Source organism: Lissotriton helveticus, chromosome 9 (genome assembly GCF_964261635.1).
Source record: "Lissotriton helveticus chromosome 9, aLisHel1.1, whole genome shotgun sequence".
NCBI lineage: Eukaryota > Metazoa > Chordata > Amphibia > Caudata > Salamandridae > Lissotriton > Lissotriton helveticus.
In genome coordinates this window covers 869,592,008-869,611,380 of record NC_136070.1, presented here as the reverse complement: position 1 = coordinate 869,611,380, position 19,373 = coordinate 869,592,008, and the positions used below count along the sequence as shown (strand labels likewise).

Below are 19,373 nucleotides of genomic sequence, written 5' to 3'. Positions count from 1 at the left end.
GCAAAATGGGGAGGAAGAGCCTTTTCCACTCTGGCCCCTAAATTGTGGAACAACCTCCCCCCGAGCTGTCGAACCAACCTTCCCTGATCACGTTTCGGAAGCTTCTGAAGACTTGGCTCTTCTCCCAGGCCTATCACTGAATCTCATTCTGCTGTCTGTTTTCCGTAACTGTAACTGTTTAGTCATAATTTATGTTTTTAGTCTGCGCCTTGATGCCCTCGGGCTAAGTCTGCGCATTACAAATAACCATTCATTCATTCATTCATAACCAAGGTACGGAGCTGATTAGACCCTTAGAAAATGCTTGATTTAGATTCTTGGCAGAAACTATCTTAACTCAAACTACATCTCACTTACTCCTTCCCATGTACTAGGCTTAGGTTAGGTACACCGGGGTAGGCGTATCATAGAAGCACCAGTTGAGTACGTTTAGTCATTATTTTATCATTGTATGTATTTTAGCAATTTTAAACACCGTATGGCTTAGAAACCATACCATGCTTTTACAGTACTATTTTATAGTACTCCTTTTACTGTACGCACTTTACTTTATGACAAGTATTGCGATTGTAGCAATTTACTTCTCTTGCATGAGAAAGAAGACTGTTCAATAAATAACCTCTTTTATTGAAAACGCCCGTCTCTCTGTTTCTCTGCACTTCTGGTGAAACTAAGCATGCACGATTGACTGAGTAAAATAGCTATCTATTGTTTCCGCGACTCTGGAGGTATACTCCTTATTCTTGGGGGAGCAAAGTGGTCATGTTTATGCGGTTGTCAGAAACTAATCCCTTCTTGTGAATTCGAGAAAGTTTCTAGTGGCCTCTGAGCTAGCTGGCATTCATAATTAAGTCTAACATATTCAATAGAGACCTAGTCGACCTAAGTCCTACGTCTAAACTATCGTTTATGTTATTCCAATGCGCAGAGCCTACTGGGAATATAGGAACTACACTACAAGTCTTGATGTTCGAGAACTCTGGGCAGGAGTGGCATCGGTTGAATACCGTACAGTAGTCCAGAGTTTCACTTGAGGTGGAACGCATCTCAGAGTGAGAGCTGCTTTGGAAATTCTGGCCTCTAGAAGAGCTGAAATTGCACATTCTTGACAGTGGCAAATAGATCTAATAAGTGTTCTCCTTAGTCTCAGAAGGAACTGTGCACCAACTCCGCTGGAGATGCCATTCATGATCCACAAGGCATCGAAAGCCCTGGTGTTCATAGATCCTTCCAAGTGTTATATGACTAGGAAAAAGTTATGGCATTCCAGCCATGTCCAGAGGTGCAGAGCCTCCAGGCACAGGGTCCACAACTCTACACTGCCGTGTTTGTTGCAGTACCACATGGTGGTGGTGGTGTTGTTGTCTGTTAACACCTGAACAAGCCCTCCTTTAATGAAAGGAAGGCTTACCAAGCCAAGCGAATAGCTCTCAACTCCAACAGGTCGATGCGGAGCTGAGATTCGGTGGGAGACCAGAGTCTCCAGAAAGACGCCTCAACAAAGAGATAAGTCTGTCAACACTGTAAGCTCTGGGTGGGGAAAGAAGAGGGGTTTGCAGCTGACCCATTAGAGGTTCTTCAGACACCTGTGCAGTTCCCTCTGATATCTGGTAGAGTAACCTTAGTAGGAGAGTTAGATCCTACAAATCAGGAGCCGAAGCATCCCTGCTGACTGGAGATAGTAGCTCATAGTATGCATCCTGCAGTGACAGCAGTTTCACAGGACAACACTGAAGGTGAGCCCTTAACCGTCAAACTTGCAGATGCATATCCATAGATCAAGCCAATTTCATTGCAAGACTCAGGTACACAGCACACTCCAAAGGGCACCACAGACAGTGGAACACAGAATACAAACAGTGTAACTACATATGTCTAAAGGACAAGGATCAATTCCCATAGTGAAGGTGCACCAAATTGCTGTACCATGCGCTCACAAAACAGCTGGACGTGTGGTACGTCCATCACCATTTAGCCTTGAGGTGAAATATTCATTGCATAGCAATAAATACATAAAAAATACCAATGAGCAGTAATAACACAAGTGGTATGCCTCCAAATACACTGGAAACTGAAGAGTGTAAAAAGGACGACATCAATCTCAATATAGTCTGGAATTTACTAACAAACCCAGATCCAATCACTTTAAAAAAAAAGTGCACCACTCCAGCTGTATTTGAACCATTATATATTCGGTGTACAAGTTCATCAAAATGCTGAGCTAAGTTTGTGCACAATTGTGATTGTAGTTCAGAAGAAAACCTTGCAACCTAAAGAGCAAAAGTTGCTTGGGCAGATGTTAATGCAAAGGGTTTTTGAAACGGTTAGATATGTCATCCATAGGTGGTGTTCCCCCAAACTTTTTGCTATTTGCTGATTCTTTTTTTGGGCTTAGGACTGAGCACTTTACCACTGCTGACCAGTGCTAAAGTGAATATGCTTCTTCCTAAACGTGTGTAATTGGTGTATACATGATTGGCATATTTAATTTACCTGCAAGTGGTATATCTTATATCCAGGGACTGTAAGTTAAATGCTACTAGTGGGTTTGCACCACCGATTGTGCCACCCCTAGTAGTAGCCTTTCAAACCTGTCTTAGGCCTGCCACTGCAGGGCATGTGTGTGCAGGTTACTGCCACTTCGATTTGGCATTTCAAACTACTTGCTAAGCCTTTAGCAACCCCTTTTGGTACACACAGGTCACCCATAAGGGCAACCCTGGGTAACCCTAAGGGCAGCGTTCTGTGTAAGTAAAAGGTAGGACATGTACTTTTATGGTTTGCATATCCTGGTAGCGTCAGGATTCCTGACACAACTCACGTCTCTTGACTATCACAATACACCGGCATGACTCATATCATTCCTCCCAACACTTATGAATGAAGAAACTCTTGTACCCTGACTTTTGACCAAATTCAATGCTGTTGTAATAGCTAGCTGCAGCTGGTGTTCCCCGGGTTTGTTTGAAAAGGCTTAATAACTTTTACAAATGTTTTACCATGTATATGCAAGATCAAGTTTCAGGCGCCACAGAAACATTCAGAAAATCAACCAGAATAAGCACAAAGCTATCGGCATAGATGACCTCAACGCGAACCTTCCTGAAGACAGCCCTGATCAAATTAATCCCCTGCACCTGTTCCTTGCTATAAGCAATTAGAATGCGACCTTTGTGAAACGTAAAACAGACTATGGATGGCCAGACACCGAACATTGGCGTCATGTCATCAAACACTTGGTGACATATCCTATAGTACACCCCCTTCTTTTTTTTTAATGCCCTCCCAAACTCCAACAAATCCCCGGCTCGACTGCGTTGAGAATTGGAATGCGAACGCCCTTTCACAAAATAAAAATAAAAAAAGAGGTCAGACATTCTGCATCAGTTCCGCACTTCGGCCTGCAGCATCTCTGGGAAGACCCTACTCCGAATCATGCAATATTGGTATTACACGCCCACAAGAAACGCCAGAAGTAAACTAGGTGGTGATGACAGATGCTGGTGTCATTGCAACCATGCAGGCACATTGATTCACCTCTTATGGCACTGCCCTAAAATGCACTGCTACTGGGCCTTTACCCTTCCATCAACAAATGAGAAAGCCAACACACCAACCGTATGTGAGGTCAAACAAGTCCTTCTGACGAGAAGGGACACGGAGACAGTGCCTACTCACACGTACTGGATACACAGATTTTGGGAACTTCTTGGCATGGAAAAACTCACTGCATTTGTGGACCATAGGCTCCCCCAATTCGACAAAACCTGTGGCCCATGCCTTTGTTTCCTGGCACAGAGCTTCCAGGAGTTGACCTGCCCCGCGTACCTACGAGTTCTTCGCCTCACGGCTGCGAACCATAACCAGTACTGCTGTTCCCCCTGCTTTGTTTTTTTCACTTAGATTGCTTTGGGAGACAGCAGTGAGCGATGAGTACTACTGACTTTCTCTTCCTCGTTCTCCTCGCTTCCTGTCACCCACCTATGGATTCTTGGACTCAGCCCACCTCCACCCTTACCCGCCACCTTCCTCAACACTCACCCTCAAGTTCAAACTATATTCCCCCCCCCGGCAATTGTATGTAGGTGAGGCCTTAGATTTGTCTAGGTTTCTTGCTTTGACTTCTTTTGTGTGAAAAACAATAAAATAGATTTAAACCTAAAATGCACTATGACCTCATTATTTTTTAAATGTGTTCGGGTAGAAGACACGCCCGAAACACCCGAGATGAGGTATGACCCTCTTGTATCACTTGTTTGTTACATTTCAGGGCAAATATTACATTTCACTTTCAAAGACCATATCAGCACCCTAAAATAGGTGGTATCGAAAACAGACCTTTGTTTAGCTTTGTTATATGAATCATGAAGTTATTATAGCACTTAAGCAGTGTCAATTATGGTGATATCATTAGGGTTAAGGTAACGGGACATCACTTTCTGGGAACATTCAGGGTCATATGATGTCACTTCCCGTGAGGACATTGAAGTTATATGGTGTGTGATGTAACTAATGCTATCCTTTGCATATTGAGGAATCAATGTCCATAGGAAGGCCATCTAGTCAGGAGCAGTGAAATGGGAGAGAGCATCTATTCACAAGGAGTGACCTAAGACTGACAAGAAAGTAATGCCATCTTGAGCAAGGGGATGACCCAAAGCACACTCTATGGAGTATTGTGTGTAATGTTGTTTGCAAAAAACAGCTAAAGCTGTGTGTAATGACAACATAAAAAACAGTATTGTAATAACAGTCTGATATATACTATGGCTAAAATGAAAGCAAAAAAAAGAAAAATTGTGACCAAGCAGTACTACAGATACTGCAGGATTCTTGGTTAAATAAACATGTGGGGCTCATGTTTCCTCCTCATAATTCACTTCCTTTTTCCGTACTTCCACTTAAAAGACCCTCAAAAACTTAAATTGTAAAATAAAACTTTTACAGCAAGATATTTAAATCGAGTCAAAATTGTATATATGTATATGTGTGTGTGTGTATATATATATTCAGTGAAAAAAACATAGGTTTCAGGCCTGATATAGTTAGGAATTAGCATTTAAAAAACCTTAGAAATTCACTGAAAAAACTGTAGATTTTAGGAGTGTTATAGTTAGCTGGACATTTCACTCATACAAAACCATTGAAATTCCTCCGATATAGTTAGTTGTACTAACTATATCTCGCGCGCCTGCAATCCACTGCTGATGATGTCACATATTACATCATTCATGACATGGTCAGTGACATCACTGATGACATCTCAAATGACATCACTGATGACATCATCCAGTGAATGTAGTTTGCTTTGTTATTTAAATATGTATTATATATATAGCAATTTGCATTGAAGAATGAGTGGATATATAAATATAAATAACTGGATGGAGGATTTAGTAGCAGTGTGATTGACTGTTTACTTGACTAATTTAAAGAGTCTCTCTAAATATATTGGATAGTGACTAAACTGTGTGAACATATGTATCACTTTGTCAGTTGTTGTAAAAACTACTTCTCCAGTTGGTTACTAGCTATTTGAAAGTCTAGATTAGTTATTGATTAGTTAACTGAGTATTTGTATGGGAAAGTGAATGGGTGTGTGGTTCGGTGGGAGGTGTGTGACTGGCCAAAGATGTGTGAATAGTTGATTTAGTAGGTATATGACGTTAAGACTACATGTTATGGGAGACGCTCGAGCGCGCGATTCAAGATGGCCGCCGCTATGTGAGCTCCTTCGTTTTTCGCCCGTTTTTTCGACAAAAACGACAAATTTTTGTCAGGAAATTGCTGCAAAGGTGGTCGCTGGCCTTATAAAGCTACAACTTACCTGCTGAGGAGTTTTGGTGTTTTTCCTGTCGACGGTGGTGGTGCTGCCAGCTTCTTGGTTCCTGCTCCCTGCCTTCCAACAAGGTACTGCCTGGACTGTCCGTCAGGGGGGGCGAAGACTGCTTCAGGAAAGGGCCTGGTTTGGGCCTAGCCACTCCCACAGCCCTGTTTAGCTGCTGCACCAGTGTTTTTCATTGAGGAATACTTCATTTTCTTTTATTTTCCTTCTGACTTTCACATATTAATTCTTTTTATTTCAAAATACGCCAATTTTACTCCTTATAACATGGAAAATAAAAATACTGCGAATAATAAAAAGAGACAGCAGGTTTCACCTCCTCCATTGAAATCAAAAGTGGTGGAGTCTTCTGAGCCTTCATGGTCTTTAATTCTAGAAGAAATCCAAGCACTTCGTGCTAATACGGAGACAATTGCGGCAGAAGTAAAGAATGTACGAAAGGAAATGGCTAGTTTATCTATGAAAATCTCTGATAACTCTATCAAGATACAGGATAATAAAGCCAAAATAGCACTACTCACTCTCTACTACTCACTCTCTACTACTCGCTCTCTACTACTCGCTCTCTACTACTCGCTCTCTACTACTCGCTCTACTACTCGCTCTACTACTCGCTCTACTACTCCTACTCACTCTACTACTCACTCTCTACTACTCACTCTCTACTACTCACTCTCTACTACTCACTCTCTACTACTCTCTACTACTCACTCTCTACTCTATTACTCACTCTCTTCTCTCTACCTCTCTACCTGTCTCTACTTCTTTCTCTACTAGTCTCTACCTCTACACCTCTACACCTCTACCGCTCGACCTCTCTACACGCACACATATACACATATATATATGCATATATATGCATATGCATTTATGTATGTGTATATATATATATATACATATATAAACATATAATTTGCATATCTATATAAATAAAAATATAAATGCATGCATATATATACATATATGCATACATATGCATGTTATTTACATGAAAGTTTTAAAAACACTAATAAGAGCAAAGCTAAAAAGCCACCTCATTACAAACAGAATGGCTTTAACTTAAACGAGGGCGAGATCTATTGCATTTTCAATGCTTGTTTACTTTGGTTCCATCAAGAAGGCATTCAGAAGTGTCACACATTTGCCATAAATTCTTAATGTTAGCACTCTAGTTGCTCATTAGATCACTGTAGTAAAGCTACTGCTCCCCAGGGAAGTCTGCTGCTAATCATACTTTCTATGGCAAAATGAACCCCCTCATTTTGTTCCTTTTTAAATTAAATGTTTTCAGACTTACCACTTCATTCCAATCAAGATGGCTTCTGGTGTGCCATACTTTTGTCATAAGTAAGACTGTTAGCGCTCTAGTTGTTCTTTAGAACACTCTGGGACATTCTGTCATTGGGCTATACGTGGGCTACATCTGGGTGATATTTGGGCTACATTTGGGCTCTTTTGTCTCTGGTGGCCATCTTGGGAGACTGCATGTCAGAATTTTTTTATGAAATAGAAGAGGATTTGGGAAGTCACTCAAAATGTGCCCTAATTTTTCTTTCTGCAGCACTAATCATACTTTCTATGGCAAAATATACCCCCTCATTTTGTTCCTTTTTAAATTAAATGTTTTAAGAGTTACCACTTTATTCCAATCAAGATGGCTTCAGGTGTGCCATACCTTTGTAATAAGTAGGACTGTTAGCGCTCTAGTTGTTCTTTAGAACACTCTAGGAGGCTGCAGTAGAACACAAAGGAATCAACTGACAGTGTCTGTCCTTGTTGGATGTACATGTTTTACTGAGAATGTCAGACTTCATTCTCACATGACTGAGAAAGATAATGTGAATTTACAGAAAATATGCTTTCAGTTTAGCTTATAGATCCCCTTCCAAACCACTGTGGGAAAAGCATGAGATAATAGTTTTCTTTCAAACATGATTCATGATATCCCAGCAGAAGGCTTTTTCACATGGTAAAATCACCTTAGAACACACCACAATTCCTAAAATGAGTATGGTACCATCAACAAATGATTTATAATGTAACTAAAGTCCTAAAACCCTCTATTAACTACAATGCTTTTTAATGAGGTGCTATCATGTATATTGGTCCCAAGATGGCTGCCAACACTTCTTGGATGAAGTGCTGACAGCCAATCAGATCTCACGATGAGATGTGTGGTTAGGCTCTGCCCAGATATATATGTGTTTTTGAAGTTAATTTTCATAAAAACCACTGGAGCAATTTTCACCAAATATAGCAAAGTCACTTCTGCATACCAGTCCCTACAATTTTGCCAAGTTTGGTGTAATTCCGTTCAGCGGTTCGGGCTGTAGCCTTGTCAGAACGTCCTATGGAAATGAAAATGGGTAAAACACGTTTTGGGACCCCCCTTGTTTCTCAGCCCCCACTTCACGAATCTCCCCGAAACTTTCAGGGAAGAAGCGCAGCGGAGCTGGCCAAAATTTTGGAATATTACACGCAAATTCCTCAACCGGCGCCAAAGTTATTCCCTATAGAATGTTGCGGATTTTCTATGGTAGCTAGGTCTTAACTATATATACCTACTGGCTATCGCCAGTAGGAGATATAGATATATAGATGCAAAAGTGGAGTCTCAGTATAAATAACTAAAAAGTAACAAGGGACTTGCAAAGCTACCGTGAACAGGGACTGTTAAGTTCGAAACGCGTAGGAATGCGAGATGCAAAGGATCAATAAACCTGCTTTTTGACAAACTAATCAGGAAGAGTGCGGCGTACATTATTGTTATTGCTTGGACATATATATATATATACACAGATATATATATACTCACACCACACACATACACAATACGAACATTTCAGAAAAAAGAAAAAATCTCACCTGAACATTCCAAATGTGAGAGCTGTGATAGAGGGCTGAACACACTTTCCCAATTTTCCTTCTATCTTTGACATCCCAAACGTACAAGCTATGATCGTTATATACACAAGATACCCAATGATTGCAAGGGTCATACGCCACAGCAATGGTGTCAGGATACTGAGAATCTGGACTCTTTCTGAAAAGGAGGCTAGGAAAAAAAGTTACTTTTTAGTGTATCCCAGTATTTAATAACAAGATGACAAAAGTTCAGAGGACTGGCGAAAACCGTTCAATATTAGGAATCCGAGTTTTAAATGGGTTTTATTGTTGTAAATTGTAAGACATCATCAAGAGGACGCACATTCCTAATTGCAAATTACAAATGTAAACTGATCAAATTCTACAAGTGTTACGAAACGCATCTCCTCAAACACACACTTTTCATTAACAGAGTAAGTTCATTCATGTTTACCTTGGATCTACTCCCTTAGCAATATCCGTACCCAGGAAGTGAGGTTTTGGTAAATTTGTGACGTACTGCAGATTGAGGGAATTGAAAATCCTCACAGTTCCATCTCTGCAACCACAAAATATAAAGTCTTCGCTCGTAGAAAGGCAATGTGCTGTTGAAATCTTGAATAACAAAATACAGATGTGTATTTAATTTTGGAGTCCTGTGCTCCACTGCAAACAGTAACTATATGAAACTTTTGCTTAAGAAAGAAGCACGCAATATAAGCAGTTTTAGTAAATATGAACACTTTAAATTCTATAAATGGCAGGTTTAAAAAGAATACGTTATTTTGAATAAACATTCTTCTATTTGCCCGACATTGATGCATTATTTTGTAGTGATCGATATAAAATTAACTTAGAGCAAGCTTTCCCAATCTTCTTCCAAGCATCAAGCAAGTAAAACACAAATACTTCTCTCTAAAAATGAGTTGAAAAATGTTATTTACCTCTACCACCACTTGTTCATCATGGGTATATTCTCTGAATTTTTATGTCTGGCTTACAGTGGACGTTAGCTGATGCCAGTCATCCTGCAATGAACAAACTATACAGTTTCTATGGGTTCGCCACCTTCAGGAATTGGTTGCTTTGGGCGAGTCCTTCCAACAGCTGCTTGATGAAGTGGTATTAACATTATGGAGCGGCTAATAGGAAAATTTCATTTTGCCATAACACTATTGACTACTGGGAGTATTGGTCCTCATGGAGTGCTTTTTACTGTTATACATTGATAATTAAGCAATCATCTATCACAAAGGAGGCACACCCTTTCGCCTCATCCCACTCTACACTAATCCCTTCTCCTTACTTCACTCCTACCTCTACTCCCATCACTGGTCTTGCATCCACTTCTACCCCTTACTACCCCTACTCACGCTAAGTATCAGCCGTTAACACTAATAGCCACACTCCTATTCTTTTACTCACACTCCAACTCATAATCCTCTCTCTTTACTTTCAATGCTACCTTGGCTCCTACTTAAACCTTCTCTCAGTCCAACTTATACTTACATCTATTACATATACTATAATTACTCAAGAAAATATGTAAGTGTATTACAGAAATAGTAAATCTGAAATGGGAAGAGAAAAAAACCCAATTTCAACATTCAACAGTTTAGTCGTGGACAGCAGCGAGTCTAGCACATAAGAAACCATGATGCGACACTTCAAGTGGAAAGCAATTCCTAGTATTCCAATGCACCAAAAGGAGTAATATTCACATGAGGATGGAGGGTAGAGATAATGTTTGTGTTCTGTGCGAGGTATTCTTTAGGGCCTATTTTACCAAACTGGAGAAGGAAGGTGGTTGAGACATGGTGCAGCAACTTATGATCTCCCAGTCCCCTTCTGTCCCTCCATTCAAGAAAACATGGATAGAAGACTAGAAGATGGAAATGTTCCAATGTCAAGGACGTGAAGCTTTAGACATCTAACAAAAATTAAGATACATTTTAGAAAGACTCTAGGCAATAGCTTGCTTAATCTTCCCGACGGCCCCCAGCGCCAAGAGACCTTTACGGGTGATTGTTCGCGCTTTACAAATGTGGATTATTATTATAATGCATTGCCCCATTTATTGATAATGATCTTCTTTGAAGAGAGAGAAGCAGATGATCCGTGCAAGATAAGCCACACACTTGATCAGTTTGGATAAGATTCAAATGCATAGACCCTATTGACTTCCTTTGCAACACCAAAGTATACAATGTCAACATTTATTCCAAGATTCGGATATTCAAGATTCTTCGGGAATCTTGTTGGTATCTCAAATGTTTTCTGTTTAATGTCTACGAGGGTATGAGTACTTAAATCTTAGATTATTCGAACAGTGGTGATTTAAGTAATAACCAAGTTTCAACTCTTAGCTGATTTAACTCAGACTATTTTTCGCTTCATCAATTGGTTTTAGCGTCATATGGAGTTTATGAAGAAATATCAAACAGTGATCTTGTGAGTCCAGGGTTGGCATGTCTCCCCTCTTTCCCCTCCCTGTGTCACTTACTTTATCAACAGGGGTTTTGTAAAGAAATCACTGCATGACAGACATTTATTTTGCTGCTGATTTTCATCTTACCAAATACCTGCTCTCAACTTTTTTAGCATATAATTAAAAAATGAATAACGTTCTGGGTTTAACCCTTAGTGGGGCCCATATTGATTTAAGTATGTATGAACTGCTAACATGTTTGGGAGCTAGAACCTAGTTTACTTCAAACTTCAGTCAGAGTGTGCTTCAAGAACACAATGCTTGTGTAACAAAGGTTACATGCAAGAAACAGCAATCTTGACACTTTCTCCAAAGCTGTAGATATACAGGCGGAAAGGCGCAAGACCTCAAAGTGTGAGTGAAGGATACAAACTCTCTGACTACGCCTTTACAAAGTCTTTCTCTGTTGTATATGGATGACATTGTGCAGCCATTTTGGGATATCATATGTCTTAGGCAATTTAGTAAAGAACATATTGTTTGCATAACACACTATGTACAGGAAACTATAAGAAGGAGGAAAGGAGTGAAACCTCAGAGCGTGACTGTAGGATAGACTACTTACATAATGAGCACCCAGCACAACATACTCTGTGTGAACAAGATTCAGGGAGATGGGCAATGTGAATCTGGTGTTTTTGTAATTCTTGAACAAGAAGAAATCTGAGTCTTTTTCTACACATATAATGGAGTAAAAAGTAGTATATAGGTTATGGAAAGACACACCTGCTGTTCACTAGTTAAACCATGACCAGCAGTTCATGGCAATGGCAAACCAAGCATACCGTTTCCCACCTTGACCATGGTATCAAATGTAAGCTAGAAAAAGCCTACGCTTCATATGAACCTGCAGAATAGGACAAATTACCAACTGTGGATTATTCTTGTGCCTGGTGTTAACTCTAGAGATCAGTGAGGGATAAATGTGAATGTTATTGTCGAAGCTAATCATGCAGTTTGAAAGACTGACAAACGTTTAAAGAGAAAAGCTTTCAAACTATTCCTTTAAATATTATTTGTCAGGCATGTCCTGATATCATTGTGGAACTATTTTGTGAGATCATAAATGTCCTCAGCAACTATGTCATTGGTGAGGTCATGTGAGCTCATCAGTGATGACAACGAACAAGTTACTTACGTTCGGTAACAATGTATCTGTAAGAGACATATATTCGTTATAGATTCCTTACCTTCGAGTTGATCCAGGCGTCAGACTGGATCCGGAGAACTTTTTCTCTAACAGTACCCCTGCGTGTCGGTAGGTGTCGTCGGTCGACTCCTTGTCCGTCGTCGTGATCACCAGGATGACGTTGCGAGGTCTTTTTAGAAGCCGCCCCTGTGCACGGACATCAGTTCTGACACAACTTTCCAAGCCAGGAGCACAGATCCATGCAAGGCACTGACCACTGGTGCAAAAAACTAGGGCCCTGAAATGGAATCCCTCACACTAGAAGTCAGTTCGCAGAACGGGGAGGATGGGTGGGACGGTAAGGAGTCTATAACTAATATATGTCTCTAACTGCTACATCATTACCAAAGGTAAGTAACTTGTTCATCTGAAAGAGACCATTTGTTATAGATTCCTTACCTTAGAATAGATACCCCAGCAATGCCAACAGCGGAGGTGGGTCTGCAAACTAAGTTCACACCAGATAGTCCTGGGGAAGAGAATGGCCAAAAAAGCTGTCTCTCCCGACTTGGCTATCCAAGCAATAATGTTTGGTAAACGTGTGCAAGGATGAACACGCGGCTGCCTGGCAGATGTCAATGAGCGGAACTTCACGTCTCAAAGCAGTTGAGGCAGCCGTTGCCTTGGTAGAGCGAGTGCGCAGTCCCACTGGAGGTTCCTTTTTGGCCAATGAATAGCAGATTTTAAAGCATAGGACAACCCATCGAGAGGTGGTTCATTTTTTGGAAGCTCTGAACTTTCTTGGCACCCACATAACCAACGAAGAGTTGATCGTCCACCTGGAAATCTTTAGTGTGGTCAAGGTAGAAGGACAGCGCACATTTTGGGGCCAGATGGTGAAGTCTCTCCTCTTCTTTGGAACGGTGCGGGGGCAGGAAGAAGGTGGGCAAAGTGATGGTCTGACCTATGTGGAAAGAGATAACTACTTTGGGTAGTATAGAGGGCCTAGTGCGAAGGACCACTTTGTCCGGATGGACTGCACGGAAAGGAGGCTTTGAGGATAGAGCCTTAAGCTCACTCACCCTGCGAGCAGAGGTGATGGCGAGCAGGAAGGCAGTCTTCAAAGTAAGGAGTCGCAGAGGACATGTATGCAGTGGCTCAAAGGGAGCACACATAAGGTAAGTGAGGAGAAGATTCAAGTAAAACCAAAAGGTGGTGATGGACGGAGCGTTGACAATACAAACACTCACCCCCAGTCAACTGATCTGGGTTTAATCCATCACCGTTCTTTAGCTCACTGCGCCACCCCAGTTCAGACATGGCCATATGCAAATCAGTCTGACCCTGTGCCTCATGGGAACAGTCCAGCCCGAACTGCCAAGCCATGTCTTCCCTGGACCGGAATCAAGCTTCCCAGGACCGGTTTCTGGCATTACAGCCGTCTTCCGCCGGGCTTGCTTGACTCCAGTGGCAACGTGAGCAAGGGACTCACGTCTGAGCATACCCTGCCAACTTAGGGCGAACAAAGAAAAACCAAAAGGTGGTGATGGACGGAGCGTTGACAATACAAACACTCACCACCAGTCAACTGATCTGGGTTTAATCCATCACCATTCTTTAGCTCAATCCCCCACCCCAGTTCAGACATGGCCATATGCAAATCAGTCTGACCCTGTGCCTCATGGGAACAGTCCAGCCCGAACTGCCAAGCCATGTCTTCCCTGGACCGGAATCAAGCTTCCCAGGACCGGTTTCTGGCATTACAGCCGTCTTCAGCCAGGCTTGCTTGACTCCAGTGGCAAAGTGACCAAGGGACTCACGTCTGAGCATACCCTGCCAACTTAGGGCGAACAAAGAAAAACAAAATTCAAGTCCCATTGGGGCATTGCGAAAGGAGAAGGAGGAAAGAGATGAGTTAGGCCCTTTAGAAATCTATTTACAATAGGAGACTTGAAAAGAGAAGGCTGATAAGGAAGGCGAAGAAAGGCAGATATGGCCTAGGGGGAGCCTTTAACAGTGACCCAGGCAGAGCCCTGCTGGGCTAAAGACAGGATGAACAAGAGAATCTCAGAAGTAGGGGCAGAGAGAGGATCCACAGCCTTTGCTGTGCACTATGCCACAAACTTGTTCCACCTACAGGCATATACCGTCTTAGTGGATGGACGCCTGGCTGCCAAGATGATGTTACAGACTTGGCGGCAGGTCAAAAGCGGTCAACTGCTGCCGTTCAATCTCCACACAAGGAGGTGGAGGCTGGACAGGTTGGCGTGAGGACCGTCCCCTGCTGCTGCGACAGAAGATCCTCCCGTAGGGGCAGTCTGATTGGAGGATCAATGGCCATGCTCAAGAACTCGGGTACCAGACACTTCGTAACTAGTCTGGAGCCACAAGAATGACTTAGGCCGGGTTGAGCTTGATCTTCTTCAGCACTCGGGCAGAAGTGGTACTGGCTGAAAGGCATACAGGAGACCGCAGTTCCACTCACGACGAAAAGTGTCGTCTAGCGAGTACCCCCTTGGAAATTCCAATTCGCAGAACTGCTGACACTGTGCGTTCTCTTCGGTGGCGAACAGATCTAACCAAGGCTCTTCCCACTGCTAAAAGAGACCTTGCACCACCTCCGAATGAAGACGCCATTCGTGATCCATCATGAACCGACAGCTGAGCTCGTCCGCCCTGGCATTCAGAGAACCCGCCAGGTGTTGAACCACAAGGGAAATGCCCTGATGTTTCAACCATGTCCAAAGGTGAAGAACCTGTTGACATAGGATCCATGACCCCACCCCGCCCTGATTGTTGCAGTACCACATGGCGGTGGTGTTGTCTGTGAATACCTGCACTGTTCATGTGGAGTCCAGACTCCGCCGGAGACCAGAGTCCTCTGATCTCCGCCTCTCCCAGGTGTGCGTCCCATCCCAGGACCATCGGTCACTACTGTCAGCTCTGGTTGGAGAAGGGAGAGGATCTGCCCCTGACCGACTGTTGGTTCGTCAAGCACCACTGCAATTGGTGTGTAGTTCCCTCCGAGATCTGGACGGCGTCAGAGATTCCACTGATGCTGCACCCACTGGAACACCAGGTCCCACTGCAGAGCCCGCATATGCCACCTGGCATGAACCACCAGCAGGTTGCAGGAGGCCATGAGGCACAGCAGCCTCAGAGTCATTCTCACTGAAATCCGGGATAGAGGCTGAAACATCGGTATCATAGCCCGAATATCCCAGACTCGCTGTTTGGGAGGATAACCTCGAAACCGCACCATATGCAGAACCGCTCCAATGAAAAAGGCCTTCTGAGAGGGAGTCAGGTGTGACTGCGGCACATTGATAGTTATCACCAGCGAATGCAGGAGGTCCGCACTAGTCTACAGGTGGGAGACGACAGCCTGGGGCGAGCTCGCCTTCAACAGACAGTCGTCGAGATAGAAGACTGGAACCCCTAATTGGCGCAGAGGAGCTGTGACCACTGCCATCACTTTCGTGAACACCCGAGGGGCGCTGGTAAAGCCAAAGAGGAGCATGGTGAACTGAAAATGTTCGTGGTCTACCATGAACCCAAGGTAATGACTGTGGGCCGGCAGGAAGGGCATATGAAAGTATGCGTCCTGCAAGTACAACACTACCATCCAGTCTCCGGGGTCGAGGGCAGGCAGGACCTGAGCCCACGTGAGCATCTTGAACTTCTCCTTCCAGAGGAAGCGATTGGAGACCCTTGAGGTTCAAGATAGGACACAGGCCTTTGTCCTTCTTGGGTACCAGAAAGTAGTGGGAGTAGCAACCACGTCCTACTTCTGTCACAGGAATCCTTTTGATATCTCCCTTGGCCAAGAGAGCTGCAACTTCCTGACGGAGAAGGGTCAAGTGATCCTCCAACATGCGATGGAAGGATGGTTGCATGGAGAGAGGGGTAGTATAGAAGGGGAGGGAGTAGGCCCTTTGGACTATCAGCAAAACCCACCAGTCCGATGTAATGATATGCCAGTGGGGGAGGTGATGGCGAATCCTGCTGCCCACTGATCTCTGGTGGCCCTGAAAGGTCAGACTAGGAGGGCTTGGAGGCTTCTGCAGAGGAGGTACAGGTGGACTGACCCACCCAATGGTCCCCAGACCTGTGAGGTCGCTGGGTCCCACATCCGCGGCCACACCCAGGCTGATCTTGCTTGAACCAGTGGCTAGACTGGGATGAACCTGGTGGGGCACCCCTTCCGTAGCCAGGAAAGGGGCGAAAAGCAGACTGCGTGGCGCGAGAGGTCGCCACGAGGCCCAAGGATCTGGCCGTAGCCCTAGAATCCTTAAAGCACTTGAGCGCCGAGTCTGCCTTCATTACCAAAAAGGCAACGGCCATCAAAGGACATGACCAGCAGTGTGGATTAGACATCCCCAGAAAAACCAAATGTCCTCAACCAGGCGTAGCGCCTCAGGGATACTGATGTGGAAACCGTTCTTCCCAGTGAGTCGTGGTAGCCAGCCCACAACGGATCATGAATTTTGCTGCGTCTCTACCCTCAGCCACTGCGCTGGAGAGAACGGCCTGGGACTCCTCCAGCAACTGTGGCAGCACCTGTGCCACCGTTTGCCCACTTTGTATGGGAATAACAGCCCAAGAGGTGTGGGGTATTCACTGACCGCAGAGCTAAGCTGACGGAAGAAAACCTCTTCTTCCCAAGATGGTTTGGCTTCTTGGATTCCCTATCTGGTGGAGCAGTAGGGAATGATCCCTTAGAGGACGAGGCTTGGAACACCAAGCTCTCAGGGGTTGGGTGTTGGGAGAGGAACAGGGGCCCCTGTGCTGGGGTTGGACCAAGTGCCCAGAAGGACATCTGTGAGGGCTTCATTGAAAGGCTGCAGGGGTTTGGAAGAAGCTGCTGCATGTTGAAGTACCTCTGTCAGGACGTTAGTCCTAACTGCCACTGTAGGAAGCTCCAGGCCCAAGGCCTCAGGATCCCTACGCAATACCACTGCATAGGACACCCCCTCCTCCATAGCCACGGTAGGGGGAGAAAGCATGCCAAGGTCCGGGGAGGCATCCAGACCACTGGCGTCACTCAGGTCATCTCGCCTGTCCGGCTCCTCAAGCTGTTCAGCTAAAGAGTCTACACACCCCTACCGGTCCTCCTCACCCTCCTCTGGCTGCCAATCAGGCCTGAAGGGAACGCCAGGGATGAACAGTGGCACAAAAGTGCCCTCCAGTTCCGGTTCCAACTGACGTCAGTCCGGCACCAGGTCCAAGTCGGGGCTGAGGTTGGGGTCGCGCCAGTCGGGAGCATGTCAGGTGCATCGGAAAAGGTACAGTGAGGTCGATCGACGTTGATCCGGATCTAGGCCTGGATTCTTGAGGGCTCTCCGGCGCCAGGGCCAAAGCTGCCGGCCTCTAAGTCCCAGGGCCCTCAACCGAGTCTGTGGGGATCGAAGGCACGCCGGAGGAGTCAAGCTGCTCAAAGATGCTGTGAAGTGCTTCGTTAATAGCTTGAAGCTGGGCAGGGGGCGCTCTGGCACCGGGAAATGGAGGACAGAGCGGAGCCCTCCCTGGAGCAGGCTCCGAAGACGGGGTGTAGGCAAAGAGCGTTGGAACTTCTTCGCCTTCTTCTTGTGCTTCAACTTACCCGAAGACCTCAAAGACTTTGAAGAGGAGTGGTTCTGTGACCTTCCTCTCGACTGGGACCTCGAACAATGCGGAGCCAACTGTCGGGCCTCCAATAACTTTCGGGGCTGCTCACAGAAAGACTTTGGGTTCATGGCCCGGCAGTCGGAGCACAACTTGGGGCGTGCTCCAGGCACCAGAGGCACACTAGGTGGGGGTCCGTAACCGACATCAGTTACAGGCCTCGCATGGCGTAAATTCGGTCAGTCGATGTGACATTCCTCCTGCACCAGGAGTCGGAAGACTCAAACAGAAGTCGACAAAAGTCAAGAAAAGTTTAGTGAAAAAAAGACGCAGGGGCAAGCTCTCTCTGGACCTGCACAAGGCTGAAAAAACTGACATCAGCGCGCAGGGGAAGCGTCTAAATAGCCACCGCATCGTCATCCCGGCAATCACGACGACGGATGCGGAGGTGACTGACGCCACCTACCGACGCTCAGGGGTACTGCTAGAGAAAAAATTCCCCAGATCCAGTCTGACGCCTGGGGTAGTTCTAAGGTAAGGAATCTATAACTAATGGTCTCTTTCAGATAATGTAATTTAAGATGGTCTAAGTGAAATCAGGCTTTAAGTCAGGAGAGGTGCGTAGTGGGGGCATGAGTCACTATAACGGGGGCTTTTCGGTGGTTGTTTGTTTTGCTTTAAAACTATGTAATATTAACCAAATTTTTCTGATGGAATAAATCAGATATCCCTCCGTGCATAGACACAGTCTACCACGGTTACAAGTGAGGGACTTACCTCTATTCATTTAGAACAGAAACCTATAGCATACTTTAAAAAGAACTCATTAACAAAAGTGTCTGCAAAGTGTGTTTAGCAATTTTATGCCAATCGTCTCTCTGTCCATGAAATGTCTTTCTACTTCTCATGCATTTAGGCATTACACCTTGGTTAGGGTACACGATCTGTTTAACATTATTTATGTGTTGGCAAAGCATTCAGGCAACAGTAGTCCTTTCCCAGTTTCTTTGACAATGTTTCTGCTCTCCTCTCTAGTCACTGTACTGTGTTCTTTATCTATTTTTGGAACATCCCTTAGTTAAGACTATTTACTTGGGCATGCATGTACTTTCCATCATTGTCCCAGAAATTACGAAGACCTGCACAATTTTCATTTTCTCTTTAACATTCATTCACAGTCTCTTTCCAAATTTACTTGTGGTACACCGGAGCTCATATTAGGGCTTCTTTTGCATTCCGTAGCAGTTCCTAACTAATGTTTTGTTTGCTCATTATCTTTGGAATTTACTGTGACACCATACAGTCATCATTATTTACGATGTTCGAGAACCAATCAGACTACTCCTCTATCGTCTACATAGGTTTATAAAGTTTATTCAAAATTCTCTTTCTATTAACTGTACAATTTTAAACTGACCAACTGATTGGGCCCAAATTTACAG

At 44.2% G+C, this 19,373-nt stretch overlaps 1 protein-coding gene across 1 annotated transcript in view; it reads right to left on the bottom strand.

Annotated features, from left to right (window-relative positions):
- The window catches only part of LOC144781934 (WD repeat-containing protein 62-like), a 636,677-nt gene that overhangs the window by 488,608 nt on the left and 128,696 nt on the right, over window positions 1-19,373 (bottom strand). Inside the window, exons 8-9 of the mRNA XM_078661021.1 lie at window positions 9,165-9,325; window positions 8,711-8,900 (exon numbers count right to left, since the gene is read on the bottom strand). Of these exons, the coding sequence (XP_078517147.1) occupies window positions 8,711-8,900; window positions 9,165-9,325 (351 nt within the window). The remainder of the gene's footprint in view (window positions 1-8,710; window positions 8,901-9,164; window positions 9,326-19,373) is intronic.